At 36.8% G+C, this 16,670-nt stretch overlaps 3 protein-coding genes across 4 annotated transcripts; 1 reads left to right on the top strand and 2 right to left on the bottom strand.

The window, feature by feature from the left end:
• Window positions 1-4,377: 4,377 nt before the first annotated feature.
• Window positions 4,378-7,042, bottom strand: LOC18603319 (uncharacterized). Its single transcript, XM_007035214.3, has 2 exons — window positions 6,909-7,042; window positions 4,378-6,788 (listed from the first exon to the last, which is right to left on the bottom strand). Exon 2 carries the CDS (start codon window positions 6,137-6,139, stop codon window positions 4,697-4,699), a length of 1,443 nt encoding a protein of 480 aa, XP_007035276.3. The 5' UTR covers window positions 6,140-6,788; window positions 6,909-7,042; the 3' UTR covers window positions 4,378-4,696.
• Window positions 7,043-7,515: 473 nt separating this feature from the next.
• TPR4 (Tetratricopeptide repeat (TPR)-like superfamily protein) lies at window positions 7,516-11,083 on the top strand. Its single transcript, XM_018119801.2, has 7 exons — window positions 7,516-8,583; window positions 9,130-9,296; window positions 9,528-9,612; window positions 9,718-9,954; window positions 10,063-10,235; window positions 10,423-10,570; window positions 10,670-11,083. Exons 1-6 carry the CDS (start codon window positions 7,789-7,791, stop codon window positions 10,568-10,570), a joined length of 1,605 nt encoding a protein of 534 aa, XP_017975290.2. The 5' UTR covers window positions 7,516-7,788; the 3' UTR covers window positions 10,670-11,083.
• A 331-nt stretch (window positions 11,084-11,414) lies between these two features.
• Window positions 11,415-16,027, bottom strand: LOC18603316 (nuclear transport factor 2-like). Of its 2 annotated transcripts, none has more exons than XM_007035204.3 (10): window positions 15,805-16,027; window positions 15,535-15,657; window positions 15,265-15,399; window positions 14,429-14,735; window positions 13,756-14,018; window positions 13,453-13,642; window positions 13,108-13,229; window positions 12,961-13,026; window positions 12,424-12,505; window positions 11,415-11,874 (listed from the first exon to the last, which is right to left on the bottom strand). In XM_007035204.3, exons 2-10 carry the CDS (start codon window positions 15,571-15,573, stop codon window positions 11,651-11,653), a joined length of 1,428 nt encoding a protein of 475 aa, XP_007035266.3. In that variant the 5' UTR covers window positions 15,574-15,657; window positions 15,805-16,027; the 3' UTR covers window positions 11,415-11,650. The 2 variants fall into 2 exon arrangements, with proteins under 2 accessions (XP_007035266.3, XP_007035267.3); XM_007035205.3 differs by having other exon boundaries at window positions 11,415-11,853; window positions 15,805-16,022.
• Window positions 16,028-16,670: the final 643 nt, after the last annotated feature.

The raw sequence follows: 16,670 nt of genomic DNA, 5'->3' as shown, positions 1-16,670 counted from the left end.
AAATTCCAAGTGGGAGGTGGGGTTGCCCAAAAAAGAAAGTTGAAAAAGCCAAAAGAAAAAAGAATTAATGGAAACATACTAATACAATTAACCCCCCCCCCCCCCCCCAATATATTTAACTCATAATTGGACCACAGCTATAAATATATCATTTTAGCATGCCAAGGATGCTCATAATCAATTGATTTGTTTAGGAAATAAAGGATGAGAAAACATGGAAAAAGAAAGAAACTTTAAGGATGGGAAAAATAGAATTAAAGTTGGGAATTTTTTTTTTCATTATTTGCCTCAAAAATATGGAACCATTGACCATTTTAAGTATAAAACAATGTTGTTCTTAGAAAAAGACATTAGACCCTCTCTCCTAAAGCTTAGGTTTAAGGATGTGGAATTGGAACTAGAGTCCATAATGTTGTGTTTTTCAATCCTTTGGGTCACCTTTATTTTATTCCCTTAAATATCTTTTTTTTTTTAAGTAATTAAAGACCAATATAGTGTGACCATAGGATACAAATATGTTCGCATGATAATAATTTCAATAAGCAAAGTGACCCATTAGTAATTTTTTAAAAATTTGTTACAAATTAAAATTAATGAAAAAATTTTATAATGAAAAAATTATATTCTCATTAATCACGAAAAAGATATTTTTATGAGTACATTTTATATTAAATATGTAAATGTTATAATTTTTAATTAAAATATAAGAAATATAGTTCAATTTTAATGCCAATGGCAGTTTAAAAAATATTTAAAAAATGAACATAATTTTCTTTATTTTTTTTATACTTGATTAAATTTAGGAAAAATGAAAAAGAGAGGGAAAAATTAGGGGAGAAGGAAAAGGAAAAAAGTAGGGAGGTTAGAGCGTACACGTATGTCGAGGATCCAAAGAAGAAGGGAGGGACTAGGGAGTGTCAAGGGACAAACCGACAAGGCCACGTGCTTCCACTCGCTGTTCAAACGCCACGTCATCCGACAAGGTACGCGGCTCACCGGACTGCCCTAACCTCTCTTTTGCTTATGCTTTTTTCGTCCGAGACAGCTTGGCACTTTTTCTGACTACTACATTTACTTATTTCCCCCTATTTTCCCCACGCGCTGTTCGCCCTTTTTTTTAAATTTTTCATTACGCCTACTAAATTTAATGGCATAAGTGAGTTAAATTGTCTCTTTAAAAGTATTTATTATCTCTAATTTCTTTTTCTAAAAAAAGAAAGAAATATTTTCCAAGGCTGTGAAGTGCACCCAGGTGAAGTAGCGCGTGGGAAGACCCACTCAAAGTCATTCCCTACCTCCTCTGAACATACATTAAAGAAGGCAATGGTACGGAAACCAGAAGGGTGGGTTTAACTTTAACAGAGCCCACAAATGGGAAAGAGGCTGAATATTCCTTTTTCGAGACTCACTAAAAACTTCAATTCTACATTTATTTATTTATGATTTTTGGGAATAAGTCTATCTTTTTTGTGTTGGTTGGTTGCTGTTTGCTTCGCCTTTGCTTTGCTCGGTTGGCGTCAACTGTGAAGTCTGTTGCCGTTGCCCATTTCTTCAGGCTTTTGGTAGGGCTACATATAAACAAACTGACCATTTTATCAACACCTCCATCATTAGCTTCTTTTAATATTGTTTATTTACTTTTTAAGTTACATTTATATTCTAACATTAAATTCATTACATTAGGTATGTCAAATTATCTCTTTTTTTATGAGACCATCCATATATAACTTTAAAACTTCGAGAGAAAAAAAGATTTTGAATTTTATTTAAAAAATAAAAATTATATATTAATTAATGAATCATACATTTAGATTAAAAAATTAAAGAATGAAGTGAAATTTTTTCTTTTAACTGTAGTGATTCCTTACATTGCAAATCGAAAGGTATGGAATCAAAACTTTTTTTCATAAAGGAATCAATTGAAGCAAAAGGGTTTTTTTTTTGGGTTGAGATGCCATATGTTTTGTTTGAGATGAAAAAAAAAAAAAAGAATTCAAATATATTCAAAGTCATAAATAATAAACAGACACGACAAGCTAATGGATGTGTTAAAGGTTACACAGAGGTTGAAATGTGAATAAATAAGTTCAAAGGGGGACTTGCGGTTCAGCAAAATGACACCTTGTCCAATATGAGAATGGGAATCATGGAATATGACCTCCTAGTTCATGAAGAGGTCCTCTTGCTAATCAGAGTTTGCCAAGAAATTTATATCACTGATAAGACATTCTGGCAAAGATGGGTTTCTATATGCATGATAGGAGGATTCTTCTGCACGATCTAGGCTATTTCAAGTAAGATTGTTCTGCAGAACCACACAGAATAGTACTGATAACCAAATTAGCAATGTCTTATCTGATGGTTCAGTGATCCAAGAGATTCTTCCATGAACAAATTTGCAATTCGTATGTGTATATGTAAAGCAGAAACAGGAGAGAAGGGAAAAGAGAAAATTCTTTGTAGAGTATACAGAAAAAGAATGGGACAGTGGATGGAAGTGTATTCCCACCATGGGTTGCTGCGTAACAGATTCTGATCAAATGGTAATGATGTGAAAGAAAGTTCCCTATTCTAGTTGATGGAATTATATACTTAAACGAAACCATAAGAATCATGCTTTAGTATGAATGGAATAGACCAAAGTAATTCATGAGAAAGATGCATTTCTTATGTATTTGTAACAGGGAAAGAACTGTAATGGAAAAATAGGAAACTTAAAAAGTACAGAGGCACTCAGAATCGTTTAGGCATAGGATGCATGGACTTTAGGAAAAAGGCGATAAGATTCACAGCTTAGATCAATGGCTGCATATCCGATAAACTTATCTTCCAAACTATTCCCCCCCCTCTTTAAAATGTTGGAGTAATATCAACTGAAAGGTCATCACTTAAGATATGGAGACATGAACTGATATAGAGTCTCATATAATATTAGCAACAAGACTGAGTTATTAACATTATCTAGTCGTCAGTTTGAAGGTGGTGGGGTCTTGACATTGAAAGCCAATTTTATAATGAAAGGTTCTGTTTGGATTAGATTAGATACACATACACACAAACAAAAGAGCAAATCCTTTTATTTATTTCCAGGATTGCCTTGTCATTCATGAGCATCATGGAAAAAGCAGAGAAAAACCCTGTGTTGGGGATGGCCATGAATACTGATCTTGACTCTTGTATTCAAGTGCTTTGCAACAAAAGTCAGAACAAATTTCAAGAGCGGAGCTGAGGGAGATGAATGAGTGATGAGGATTAATTAGATTAGTCAAAGCTGCAATTCTAAGATCATCATTTTATTTCGGAACTTGATATTTGGTGTCATGTTAGCTGTTATGATGCTTTTTTGAAGTTTGATTATTTGGTTGAAAACTAACTACTGGTCTACATGACATTTTCATTAAAAAAAGAAAGGGGTTCTGGGTTATAAGGACAATCGACAGTGACTGAAAAGTGGCAAAATTTAACAGGCTGAAGATCAGTAGCACATGGTGAACTGACTTCAGTAAACTGATCTGCCAAGGATGCAAAAATTACTTGGGAGAAACAAGCAGATTCTAACAGCCAAGGAAGTATGTCTCCACATAAAGACAACATCAGCATCAGGAACATGATCAAATCTGATATATAGTCATGAGCATCCATCTGTGTGTGTGTGTGTGTAGAATTAGGCTAATGAGTAATGACGATTGCTCTTACTCACAACAAAACAAAACTATCAATTTCGAGCTTCAGTCGATGGAAAGTTAAAGTGGTAAAAGTGATGCTTTCAAATAAATATATGAACTGTTTCTGATTAAAGAGTTTCCAAAGATGGTAAAAGCACACTAAATTCCAAGGAACAAGCATTATTAGTTATCCCCCTTTTTTTTTTCTCTGCAACTTGATGGATCTGAGGTGGTGATTTCAATCTATTGATCTTCAAGGTGATCAGGTAATGTGTTAGAAGAGTACACTTTTCTGAATTGTGCATTCAAATTCCTGTTGTCTGCTATGTTGTACCAGATTGATGAGGGGAGATTCTATTATTCTGAAGATCTCATCCCACAACAACAGTACTGTCACTGTGACCTATGCCTGCTGGACCCCATTAAGGCTTTGAGACATACGACAAGACTCCATTAATATACAGGCAAATGTTAGAGGCAACAGACAACCAATCCTTTGATTACATCCTCAAAACAAATGAAGTCAGCAACAGTATTAATTTTTACAGCCATTCAAGGCTTGCACACAACTCATATCTGATGTCTTATCGGAAAACATACAGCAAGCCATTTCATGGCTGACACTAAAGCTTCATTAATTAGAGGCAGGCATTAGTAATCCGAACCATGCATTGATTTCATCCAAGTAAACCTTCAATATTGAAACACAAAATTTCTCTAGCCCCTCCCAGAAAACACATATTAATGTTTGAATTATGACAAAAGGTTCATAAATTTCGAGCAACAACCCTCAACCATTAGCATCATTTTTCTTGTTCTTTTTCTTTTTCCCCCAAGTATAAAATGGGATGTGATTTCAGTACACGAACTACAAAACAGTAAGAAAAAGAAAAAGAAAAATAAATGGGAAAGAATGGCCTAAGCGACTTCCATCAATCTTCAGAAGCCATTGTCCCCCTCCATTTTGTACTCGTCCAAATAAAAAAGAAAAACTACTGCCTTTACAATTTAGTCCTTATGATTCTCAAACTTCAAAGGAAACTCAAGTTATCCGTGGAATGGGTTCGGCGCAACTTGCCCTTTTCTCTAGCTGCTGCTGCTGCCCCACTAGGCCCACAAGAAATGGAGATTTCACATCCACAAACGTTACCAAAACATGAAAACAAACCCTCATTGACAGTGTGTCTTCGAACATGTCTGGTTTTTTTGGTGGTTGTAGGAATCCCGCTAGACAGGTAACTAGAAAATTCACCTCGGTCGTACACTGGTGGGAGTTCGGTTCTCCACCTGTCCAGCTTTGACCGAAGCCCCTCGATGCTCCCATCTAGACTCCACTCGTCCACCAAGGAGCTCTCTGTCTCATCCATTCTGTTGGGGTACATGTTTCTGGCCATGGCTGCTGCCACCTCGGATGGGGATGGACCCAACTCTGAATCGGTGCAAAATGTACCCCCACCCATTTTTCTTGGAGCCCCGTAATCCAACCCGTTATATTTAAACCCACCCGGTGACTTGGCGGCTGATGATTTCACCACAGCTTTTGGACCGTTTTTCTCGTTGGCCCCCTTGTCTATTTTCTTGGACAGCCCCGTAACTTCCGAACCTTTTTTTCCTGGATCCTGGGACCCGTTAATAATGGAACTTGGTTTTCCCAGTTTACTCTTCTCAAATGTGTAATTTACCATGGAACTTCCCCTTGAATTAATTCTATAGGTTTTCCCAATTTCTGACCCGTTAACGATTGACCCACCATTAACCATTGAGCCCCCATTAACCACTGACCCGCCTTTAATGGATCTCTTGCTCTTTAAATCTGACGAGAACATCGAACTCGAATCACTCTTGGTTCGTCGGAGCATGGGTTTGATTAGCCCATTAAGCAAAAGCTGAGGGTTATTGCTTTTGCTAGTGATGGAAGGATTATTATTATTATTATTATTGGAGCTTTGAATCTCCTCACCCATCAAATGCCGATACCCGACCGCCGACGACCCCATTTGCATATACAAAGGCATGCTCCTCATTGAACTATCAAGCAACGCCACCCCAATGTTCAAAATCCCTTGGGGCCGACCCGATGGCCTCCAAACCTGAAGCGCCACGAACCTCATCCCTATCTGGACTTCGTGGCGATGGCGCGGCCGAGACGTAGGCGGCGATATGAGGTTTCCGACGATGACCCGGACGGTTCCCACGTGGATGTCGCGGAACCAATGGACGGCGTAGAGTTCGATCATGACGGCCGACGTGTCACCGTGGAGGAACTCGTCGTCGACGCGGAAAACGAATTTGTCGTTCCACGTCGGGTTGGTGTGGCCTAGGTTGTCGATTCGGGTCGACAGCTTGCGTTGCGGATGCACCCAAGCCACCGCGTAGGTCCGCATTTTGCGACGACTTACGGGCTCCAAGTCCTGGGCCGAGATCACATTGAGCTCCAACAGCTGGAATGGTGCTAAAACGTTCATATTCCTCATCAATATCAATATTAATATTGATATTGATATCAATACCAATATCAACGTCAAAGATTCGGCCCTTCTCTTCTTCGTCGTAGATTTTTTTTCTTCAAATAGGCAATCATGCAACAACTAATAAATCCAGTGCAGTTGTTGTTAATTAACGAGGAAAGATCCCATCTCGTCGTCTTCGACGACGACGAGGGAAGGGAGAAAGGTAATAGAAAGAAATGAGGAGAAAATAAAGGAGGGAGAGAAAAGAATTGATGGGCATTTGGAAATGGGGTGTGGCCTGTGTTAATAGAGGGAAACCGTTGTTTTCTAACGTTTTGTTAGTTATCCTTTGACATCCATGGGGGGAGAAAAAAACATTTGAACTGGGAGACTTTTGACTCTTTTAAGTGGCAAAGGATCGCAAGGTGTGTTTTCTCTTTTCCTTTTTAATTAGGATTATAAGTCAATACGTGGGAGTTTTTGGCTGCCCCAACCCAACCCAATCCTTTTTCTATTTTTGCCTGTGTTGGAACTTCCAGAAGCTCTTCCTTTTTTAGAAAAAGGACAAATTTGTGTTAGTCGTCTGGTTGAGAGTTGAGACCTTGCAGTGGCTGGAAGTGCAAGAGTGGGCAGCCATGGACTGCTTTTTAGGCGTCCTTCAGACTGCTGAATCCTGAATGCGTTCAGTTGTGGCCCATGGAAGGTAGGTTAATGTCGATAATACATTAAATATAAATTCAGGTAAATAAATAAAGAAAAAAAAAAAAACCTTCTCTAAGGGTTTGAATGACACCTTGCAGTTAATAACATGCTACACTTGCCATCTGATTAACCTGATCACCTGGCTCCAGCATTCCCTGTATTGTATGTAGTACCTAGAGATTAATGTCACACATTTCTGTGGCACATCTAACCCTTCCAAAATCACAACCAGGATTTGGGATGGCTCACCTCGCCCGACCGGAAAAACACAAGCACCCACCAATCTCTTCATCATCACACCACCTTCCATTGATGTTGCCTGTGGGGCTAGGTTAGGCTATCACCTCTTTCCTATTACAAGCATTTTTCAAGCAATAGGTTCCTTTTTGTTCTTCTGAGGTATGAAATCCTATACCCTTTTTTTTTCTGGTTTCATTTCTTGACTTAGTTTCCATTCTCTAGGCTAGAGAGTTAAATAATAATTAACCTGATAAGGTTGGCAGTTGGCTACTTGCTTCTTTGCTTCCAGAATCACAAAGCAACTCAAAAGAAATAAATTATTTGGTAAACTTCATGTGATAATGTTAAGTCCTTTACTCAAAAAGGAATCACATGCATCTTGTTATACTTGACTTTGGTATCAATCCAAGTTATTTACTTTTCCCACCTCTAGCAATTGGTAGTAACTGATAAAATTATGTTTTGCTGTTTCCCCTTAGAGCATGTTTCTTAGAACCAAGGAATAAGATACAGAAGAAAAGTAGAAAGCTTGATCTCAGCTCAAAACAAAAATTGCCAACCCCACTTAAGATTGCAGGCATAAGCATATGGGAGTTTCTTTTATTTTATTAATGTTGGAAATCAAATTGAGTTTAGTTTATTCAGCTTTCGTTGTTCACCAGCTCATAGGCACAGAATTTTATAATCTCAGGTAGGCAAACTGGATCAAGTATTTAAGCGGCACCAAGAAAATGCTTCTAAGAAGTTCATCAACCCCAGTTATAGGAAGCCTCCTCTTCCCTTTCTCTGATAGTCCAAACAAAGATCTTGATACTACTTATAGGTTGCTTCATGGTAACCATAGCAGAAACCTCTTCTGTCATGGTCAGGAAAACCTTAACTTGACATCATTGTCACATAATTCGTCTCCACTGTCTCATTCAACTTCTGGGTTCTCTGAATTCAATCAAGAATCTGGCAGTTTTCACCTTAGAGGCTTTCGAAGAGCTAAGTCTGAAGGAAGCTTAGAAAAATTAGATTATAGTTCTTGTGATATAGCTCAGTTTCTTGATTCCAGAACACCAAAGAAATCCTTTTGTAGGCATCATATAACAATGTTGCATAGTGCACCGTCTTTTTCGATATTCAATGAAGGGCTTGAAGATGGACAAGGCGGGGAGGAGGCATTGGAGAGAACAGTTACAATTGGAGAGAGCATTGATGCTGTAGGCAATGCTGATTTCAGCTTTGGGAAGAAGTGTATGGAATTGATTCAGGAAGAAGGAGAGGAGGAAGAAGAAAGAGGAAACAGAATTCAAAGTCCTTACAATGAAGAAGAAGTTGATCTTGAACCACCTAGTCCTCCCATGTATCTTGCAACAGGTCTTGGAATTGATGGTCCTGGATTTGGTACCATGGCTGATGCTGTTGATTTAAGCTCAATGGATCTTGATGAGGCTAGTGATCTTGAAGAGTTTCATAAGAGGCTGGTTAATGAGTACCCCTGCCATCCTCTGTTCCTAAGGAATTATGCTAAATTCTTACAGGTGAGACTGATTAATATATATTTCCTGCTTTCCCAATACTTTAAATTTGGCCTTACCATCTTAGGCATTTAAGATTTGAGATGTTTGCAGTAGAAAAGGTAATCTGTTTGATGTATGTGAACCCATTCTAGGTCATATGTAAGTTGATTGGCTGATATTTCTCAAGGAATATGTAGATAAACAAGTTCTCATAAGCCAGATTCAATAATTGACTGGGTTTTAGTACTTTTTTGGATGTAATTTAGATCCATCTCATAGTAGATATTACAGCAGGTGATCACAACTAGACTACCTAAGTGTGTGCCTTTTGAGTCACTGCTGCTTTTAGTTTAGTCCTAATTTGGACTACTGAACCAGAAGGAGCTAGAGGAAAAGAAACCCATCATTTCTCATCATCCTTGGATGTAGCATTTCCATATTAACATGGAGTTTGCTTCAGAATGCATTGCACAGCTTATGCAATATAGATTTTCTAGAATAAATAAAAAAATAAACATGATGTTTCAATTTTACGGGACATGATTCAATCTCTTTCAACCGTCTAAGGGAGATGTTCATGGAGCAGAGGACTATTATCATCGTGCTACTCTAGCAGATCCTGAAGATGGTGAAATTCTGTCACAGTATGCCAAAATAGTGTGGGAACTCCACCAAGACAAAGATAGAGCCCTTAGTTACTTTGAACGTGCAGTTCGAGCTTCTCCTCAAGATAGGTCAGTACTTATCTATACTTGGATGGATACTTTAAACCAAGGTTTCAGTTGAACTAGTTACCAATCCCCTCTGAGATATTTGTTGTTTAACTGGCTTGGTTTCATTGTCGAAAAAAATGTGGTTAACAACACACAAAGCTACATGGTTTATTAAAAACCTTGGCTACTGGATGTTGTTAAACAGTTCCAGAAGCTTAAGTTTAATTTGTTCATTTCCTTTTCTTTTTCCAGCAACGTCCTTGGAGCATATGCCAGTTTCCTCTGGGAAATAGAGGCTGATGCAGAGGAAAATAGAGAACAAGAAGAATACATAAAGGTGTTACTTGACCTATGTTGCAGCTATTTCATTTTCTTGTAAAGACTAAAATGTGGCATATTGTTGGCACTTGGCAAGGCTATAATACTTTTACTTTTATCTCAGGTTGAAGAGGAGAAAACTCTCAGGCTATCCAAGAACTCACAACCTATAGAAGAAACTGATCCAGCTAGCCTATCCTTGCACCCTCCCAATCCAGGAGGCTTTGGGGTTCATGCAGATTATGTTAAAGCAGCTAAAGGTATCCGGGATGTTGATGTTGAGGATTATTATAGGAGGATGGTTAAGGAAAATCCTTGCAACCCTTTGGTTCTTGGCAATTATGCACGTTTCTTACATCAGGTGAAATTTGTATATCCTGCTCAGTTATTTTCTGCATAATTAGCTCATTTGCTTCTTTTGAGTGCCATTTTCACCCTTGTAACAGTAACTGTCCTCTTGGAATGACAGTCTAAAGGAGATCTTGAAGGAGCTGAAGAATACTACTTACAAGCCATACAAGCTGACCCGGGCGATGGTGAAACCATGTCACAATATGCCAAATTGGTGTGGGATCTTCACCATGACCATAATGAGGCCTCACATTACTTTGAGCGAGCAGTAGAAGCTACTCCTGAAAATAGGTAGTTTCAGTTACTTGAGACTCTCTAGTCTCTATATGGAACAAAATTCTACTTTTATGAACTCAACTCATGTCCTATTTTCTTCTGCAATATCTTGGAGATCTATAGTAGGTTCTGAATAAAGATGGTAGTATGTTGTTAATGCCACCTGGCAAAATTCTTATTCCACTGTTTTTCTGCTTTACAGCCTTGTTCTTGCAGCATATGCTAGTTTCCTCTGGGAAACAGAAAAAGATGAAGATGGAAACAAAACGCAAGACCAAACTCAGGTTTCTCTTCAGCAAGCTCATAGGCCACTAGATTCTGATGCTTCGACAAAAGCTGAAGATATTTAGGTACTTAAATCACTGGTCTAATGTTTGAGTCAGCGTTCAGCCTATTATAATATATATATATATATATATAACATGTATATTTTTGTTTTTCCCTTGCAGGCAGAGTTATGGGTTTTATACTGGGGATTAACTTTATGTTGGGACAGAGGATTTAAAAAGGTTCAGGTGGAGTCAGATTCTCTGCTTGCTGTCCAGAAGATTTCTAACTAAAGTTTCCAACCGGAGCAGAATGCAGATCTACTCAAGTGTATCAGGGAGCTATTTCAACGGTCTTGGAACTGTACCTTAACTCACATCCATCGTGAAGTAAATCAATGTGCGGATTAGATGACCACTCACCATGAGAATCTTCCCTTCAAGATTACATATTATAGATTCTCCACCACCTAATATTAGTGCAATTTTACTTGCAGATAGTATGAGTATTTCCTGATCTAGAATGATGTAGTGAGCTTTATTTTTTCACTATTTATAAAAAATAAAAAATAAAATAAACTTTCAATATTCTACCAATATTTGGTTGTTTGTAATTAAAAGTACATGTAGTTTATCATTAATAAAAAAAAATTCAGAATAGACCTTCGTAAAAACCCTTAACCACCTCTTCCTTTCTATCTCCCAACCATATTTTCTCTTCCATTTACACCTCCAACTACAAATAGCCATTTACTTTCCCCTTCCCAATAGCAAAAGTTAGGATTCGCTTTGTATAGATTTGATGGTGACACTTGGAAATAACTTAAGTAGGAAAGAAAGATATGGAAGGATCAAGCAGGAAGACATATGGGGATTGTTATTGAATAAATAGACCCAACTTATGAGGCAGGCCATTAGTAAAAAGAAATGTGCCCAAAACTTGCAAACATATTGCCTATTTAAATGTTGAAAGAACAAATTTAAGTATGACGGATGCCCTTTCCAAAAATAATGTAATTCCTATTCCAAGCACATCTAAGAAAACTAGCTAATGAAAGCACCAATATATAGTTGTTGAATCTAACAAAAGGGTAAATATGCTCAATTGTGGCGGCTGGAACCAAAAGTTTGATCCCTCCATAAAAGATAAAAAGAATGCTGGCTCTATGAACTTTGTCCAATTCTGGATACTTGTTGGCCAGATAAGCCCCTGTCTTGGCGAGAAGTTGGCCTGTAAAAACCATTTCCTCTCGATCTACTGTAGTCTCGCTCACTTCCATCATAGGCACCCCCCCTGCCATAACTTCGAGCACCAAAACGCCCCCTTGGAGCATCAGTTTGATAGCTGCCTCGGCCTCTACCCCTCCCTGTCCAGAACATTTTAACCACTGGATAAGAATAGAAAACAAATTATATCAATCAAGATAGCTAATGGATTTCATAGCAACAGAAGACCATGTCGGTTCTTGATGTTATATTTGTCATCAAGAAACAAATATCAATTATTTCTACCGTGATGCTGCAATTATCATTTTATTTTCAGGATCTACAAGTTACAGCTATGAAGAAATTCAGCCCTTACTGCCTTCAAAGGTAAAAATCAAGAAAAATGACAGAAGCATCACCATAAACATATGGCGAGACACCTATATGTCCTACTTTGAAACCAGCTACAATCTAATGATGCCATTTATCAATCAGCATAAGCACATGGAGGGCGGCCATTATATAATGTACAATTATATGTGGGCATCTTATATGCCTATATTACATGCTACACCACACAGCTGCCATCAGGTGAGATGCTTGGCCACCTGATAGACAGCTGTAACGGGGCTTGTAAGATGCCCATGTACACAACATTTTGCTTTACAATATAAGTATTCTAATGGGAAAGAAATACAGCCACCAAAAGCAAAAATGAATGAAATACATACTTCCTCCTCGAGATGGGATAAAGCTGTTTGGTCTCCGCTCTTCAATGTACACATTTCGTCCAGCAACCTGTGCAACTCCTGCCTATATCCACATATGATTTGACAAAATTAGTACACAATGTTTATCAAAATGAAAGTCCTACCAGATCAAAAGCAGAAAAATGGATGGAAAGGGAGGATTGGTGACACAACTAAAAGATAACCAACAATTTTCAATGGTGAAAATGTTGATGGTTTGTCTTCATCTCCATAAGGAATTATGTATGCAGAAAAGAGAAATCAGGAGTGACAAACAGAAACATAGATAATATAACTAAAATGTTGAAATGTTGAATTTCCACCCAAGGTGCACAGAATGCACAAATCGATTTGGATTTTCAAATCTTATAATTCAGCCAAAGACTTTTCCAGTTTTCTTTTAAAAAATTTAACACTAAAAACTACGATTAGGTTTGCAGAATGCACCTTCACTGGGAAACAGCATAACTACTAAATAAGAGACATGTTCTTTTGTAGGTTATTGAAGAAAATTCAAACCTTGATTGCATTTTGGACACTTGTCATATCTTCAAATTCAACAAATGCATAACAGACACCAACATCCTGCACGCAACCAAAATGTTTTAGCATTAAAAGTAAGCAAGATTATCGTAATAGGACTACAAGAAAAGCCAAGACATGAACCTTGCGACTACGAATCACAACTCCATCAGGACTGATCTCACCAAATTTCTTGAATTCCTCCTCAATTTCAGACTCAGACACAGAAGAGGGCAAGTTCCTTACATAAACAGATTTTATTTCACCTAAAACACACAAGCAGCAAATTAACTATACATATTTAACTTCGAAACTATAGCCAACATGTGCCTTCTAAAGTTTCAAACCACATGAATATGTATTTGATGAATGTTTTGAGATATTGCAACAACAAAATCTTATGGAACTTCTATAGAATTGAAATTTCTTACATGTCATTATCTCATGTATGAAAATAGTTAAACACAACAGGAACACTTGAAGCTTTACCTTCATCTTCTATGGCAGAAACTTCCTCAACCATATCAGCCCCAGACCTTTCGACAGGACTTGAGGAGACAAAAGCTTGCTGGGTAGTGTGCTGGGGAGCGTGGACCCAGTCAGAAGCAGGTGGTGTGTTCTTGTTAATAGAAATCTGAGGAGCAACTGATGGTGCAGATTGTCCTTTAGCAACCCTTAACTTCAACAATCAAGTATAAAAACAAAATAAAATAGATCAACACTATGAGACAAGTCAATTTCCTAATTTAATAAACACGCATAAAAAATTCATGAGAGTATTGTAGAACATACAATAGAGGCATAGGTGTGCTTCTGGGGTTCCCCAACAGATTCCTCAACAGGAGGCAGATGCTCTTGGACAGTATTCACCATATGCAGAAGTGAACCATTTGACTCTTTCACAGAACTGTTATCCACAATGCTTTCAGATTCTGGGGTTTGCTGCAATCGTGACTCTGGGAAACTAAACTTGTCAACTGGGCCATTTTCTTTAACGTCATCAGGAGCCACAAACTCCCTTCCCTGGATATCTCCACCCAGCAAATAGTTTGAAACTGCAAAGAGAATCATTGCTATCAGCCAAAACATCTGGAAAATGCTAATCTTGCGCTACTATTTTTCAGGAGAAATTTATTATCAAGAGCAAAACTAATGCATATACATATCAAGAGCAAAACTAACACATATACATACTTCAGAATCACCTTATAATCAGACATAATAGAGACATCTGAAATTAATAACCTATGATTCCAGAAAAGAAGGGGAGAATTAGATCCCAAAGCCATCATAGAGAATTCTTTCTTTAAGATGGTAAATTCTTTTAAAGAAAGACAAGCTATACAGTCACACTGATTCCTCAAAATCATATATGTAATCATTGGATTTCAGAACAAAAAAATTTTATCAGGTCAACTGAAAGGAGAATCATAAACTTTACAAGTTAAATCGGATTTGTAAATACCTGGTTCTGGAATTGTTGCTGAAGCATTGAGTTTAGAATCAAGATTGTGCTGTACTAATAAGACTGCTGGATGGTGGTGAATTTGTTCCTCATCAATAAAGTGAAAAATGTCATTTAGAACAAAATAGCCTTTCTCTTGCGGTGCAAGGAAAAATGTTTGCACAAATTGCCTCCTGGAACTGAAATCCTTTACTTGCACAGAACCCGAAACCATCACTAGAACACCTCCATTCCAAGATTCAAGGGAATATGCTGTCTTGATCTCAATCCCGGTGAAGTTGAGCGACATAATGAGGGCATGGATTTGCTTTCAAATGAAAATAGGAGAAAAAGGAAACAATTAAGCCAATAGCTCCTTTCATCAAATGCAAAAACAAACAATAAAAATCAGAATGAAAATGGGAAGTAGAACCATAAATGAAAATGGGCATTGTTATGGAACTATGAAATTCAATTTAAGAAAGCATAACAGGAAAGGAAAATCGATTTTAATAGCTCAGTGGATGCATTACCGAGATATGGTGGAGATTGATGAAAACAGAATTGCAAGATATGAAGCATTATGCCATACTACTGCTTGCATAGAAGTGTATAATTATAAATTCAAACGTGATTATTGACATAGTGAGATTTCTGGACGGGGGCACTAATACATTCAATGATCTAAAATGTTGTGAATATCGAAGTAATCATCTAATTACATATATGACCCAACTCCATAAAATGCAACAAAAAACAGCAAATAACTTTGTTTTTGGAAGATGAAAAAAAAATATAAACTTGATAAACTTGATAAACTAAAGAAACAGTAGAGTAAAATGAGAAAGCGAAACTACCAGCATTGCAGTAGCAGTTTCTCTGTTATTGCCATCGACACGAATCATGGTACTGGAATCACTATAAAACTGGTGCACTAAGTCTGGCTGCTGTTGAAGTACCTGATAGTACTGCCCTACAAAATACGTTCCCACCTGAAAAACCCACAAAGAATAACAAAAAACCCAGATTTTATTTTCACTATACTCTTCAAAAAACCATTAAAAATCACAACTTTTTTAAGGAACAACCGGAAAGATAAGCACTAAAAGAATTAGCTTTTTCAGAACCTGAGCAGCGGTAACTGGAATGGGATAAGGAGTTGCCATTTCTGAAACTCCCTAAACTCCTAAAGAATTAAAAAAAAACCCTTTTTCAAATAGATCCCAGCACTGCTTCCACTTCCCCAAGATCTGCAACACCCCCAAAAACAAAAAAGCTCCCACATTTCAATACACTCAAATAAACCAAACAAATAAAACCCACAAAAAAAAAAAACACTATAAAACATGAAGAAATCTGAGATGGGGTATTTAGAGAAAACAAGAAAGTGTTGTTACCTATGGGCAGATAGATTTGAGGGAAGATTTTCTCCACCTGTTTTTTTTTTTTTTTTTTTGTGCTTTGTTGTAGTCTTGTTGGCTCTGCTGTCTGTGGACTGTTTTGAGTGTTTTGGGTTTTTTTTTTTTTCCCCTTATATTATTGTTTTTGGGATTTTCTTTTTTAATTTTGTTTCCTTAAAGGATTTCCAAATTTTGGTAGCCGTCACTATGAACGGTGGAATCCGTGTGGGCACTCCAAAAATGAAAAAGAAAATAGTAAAGGAGCAACCTTTTCCCTAAAGGGAGCCTTGGCTATCTTGCACCTTCTGTTGTCTGTTCCACTTCCACCCTTTTGCAAATTTTCTTTTTGTTGTTTAAAAAGATTTTGAGAAAAATAAAAAAGGGAAAAAAGCATAAAATGTTTGATCTTTAGGATTTTTGTAATGGTTTGTAGAGAATCAGAATCTTCTTAAAACTTTTTTTAACTTAAAAAGTTGTAAATTTTTTAACATTATATTTAATTTTTAACTATATTTAATTAAATGTATATATTTTTATTTTAAATTAAATAACTTCATATAATCAATAATTGATTAATTATCATTAATTTAAACATTAGTTGTCATTTTATACTTATATCAAGATAAAGTGAAAGGTAAAAATATTATATGTTTATATTTTCATGTCACATTATTATTATTATTATAATAGGTCATTATAACACATCAACTTCACGTTATATAAAAAATAAAAAATAATATTTTAATTAATAATCATTAATTTTAAATATTATGCCTTTTAATTTTAATTTTTGAAGAAAGGGTATATGCTTTTTGATTAAATAATAATAACCAACAAATGATAAATTATGATTGACTTGATCT

This window comes from Theobroma cacao, chromosome 4 (genome assembly GCF_053813885.1).
Source record: "Theobroma cacao isolate CCN51 chromosome 4, ASM5381388v1, whole genome shotgun sequence".
Classification (NCBI taxonomy): Eukaryota; Viridiplantae; Streptophyta; class Magnoliopsida; order Malvales; family Malvaceae; genus Theobroma; species Theobroma cacao.
Note: the sequence above shows the minus strand (reverse complement) of the source record. Positions and strands in the feature narration are given on the sequence as shown.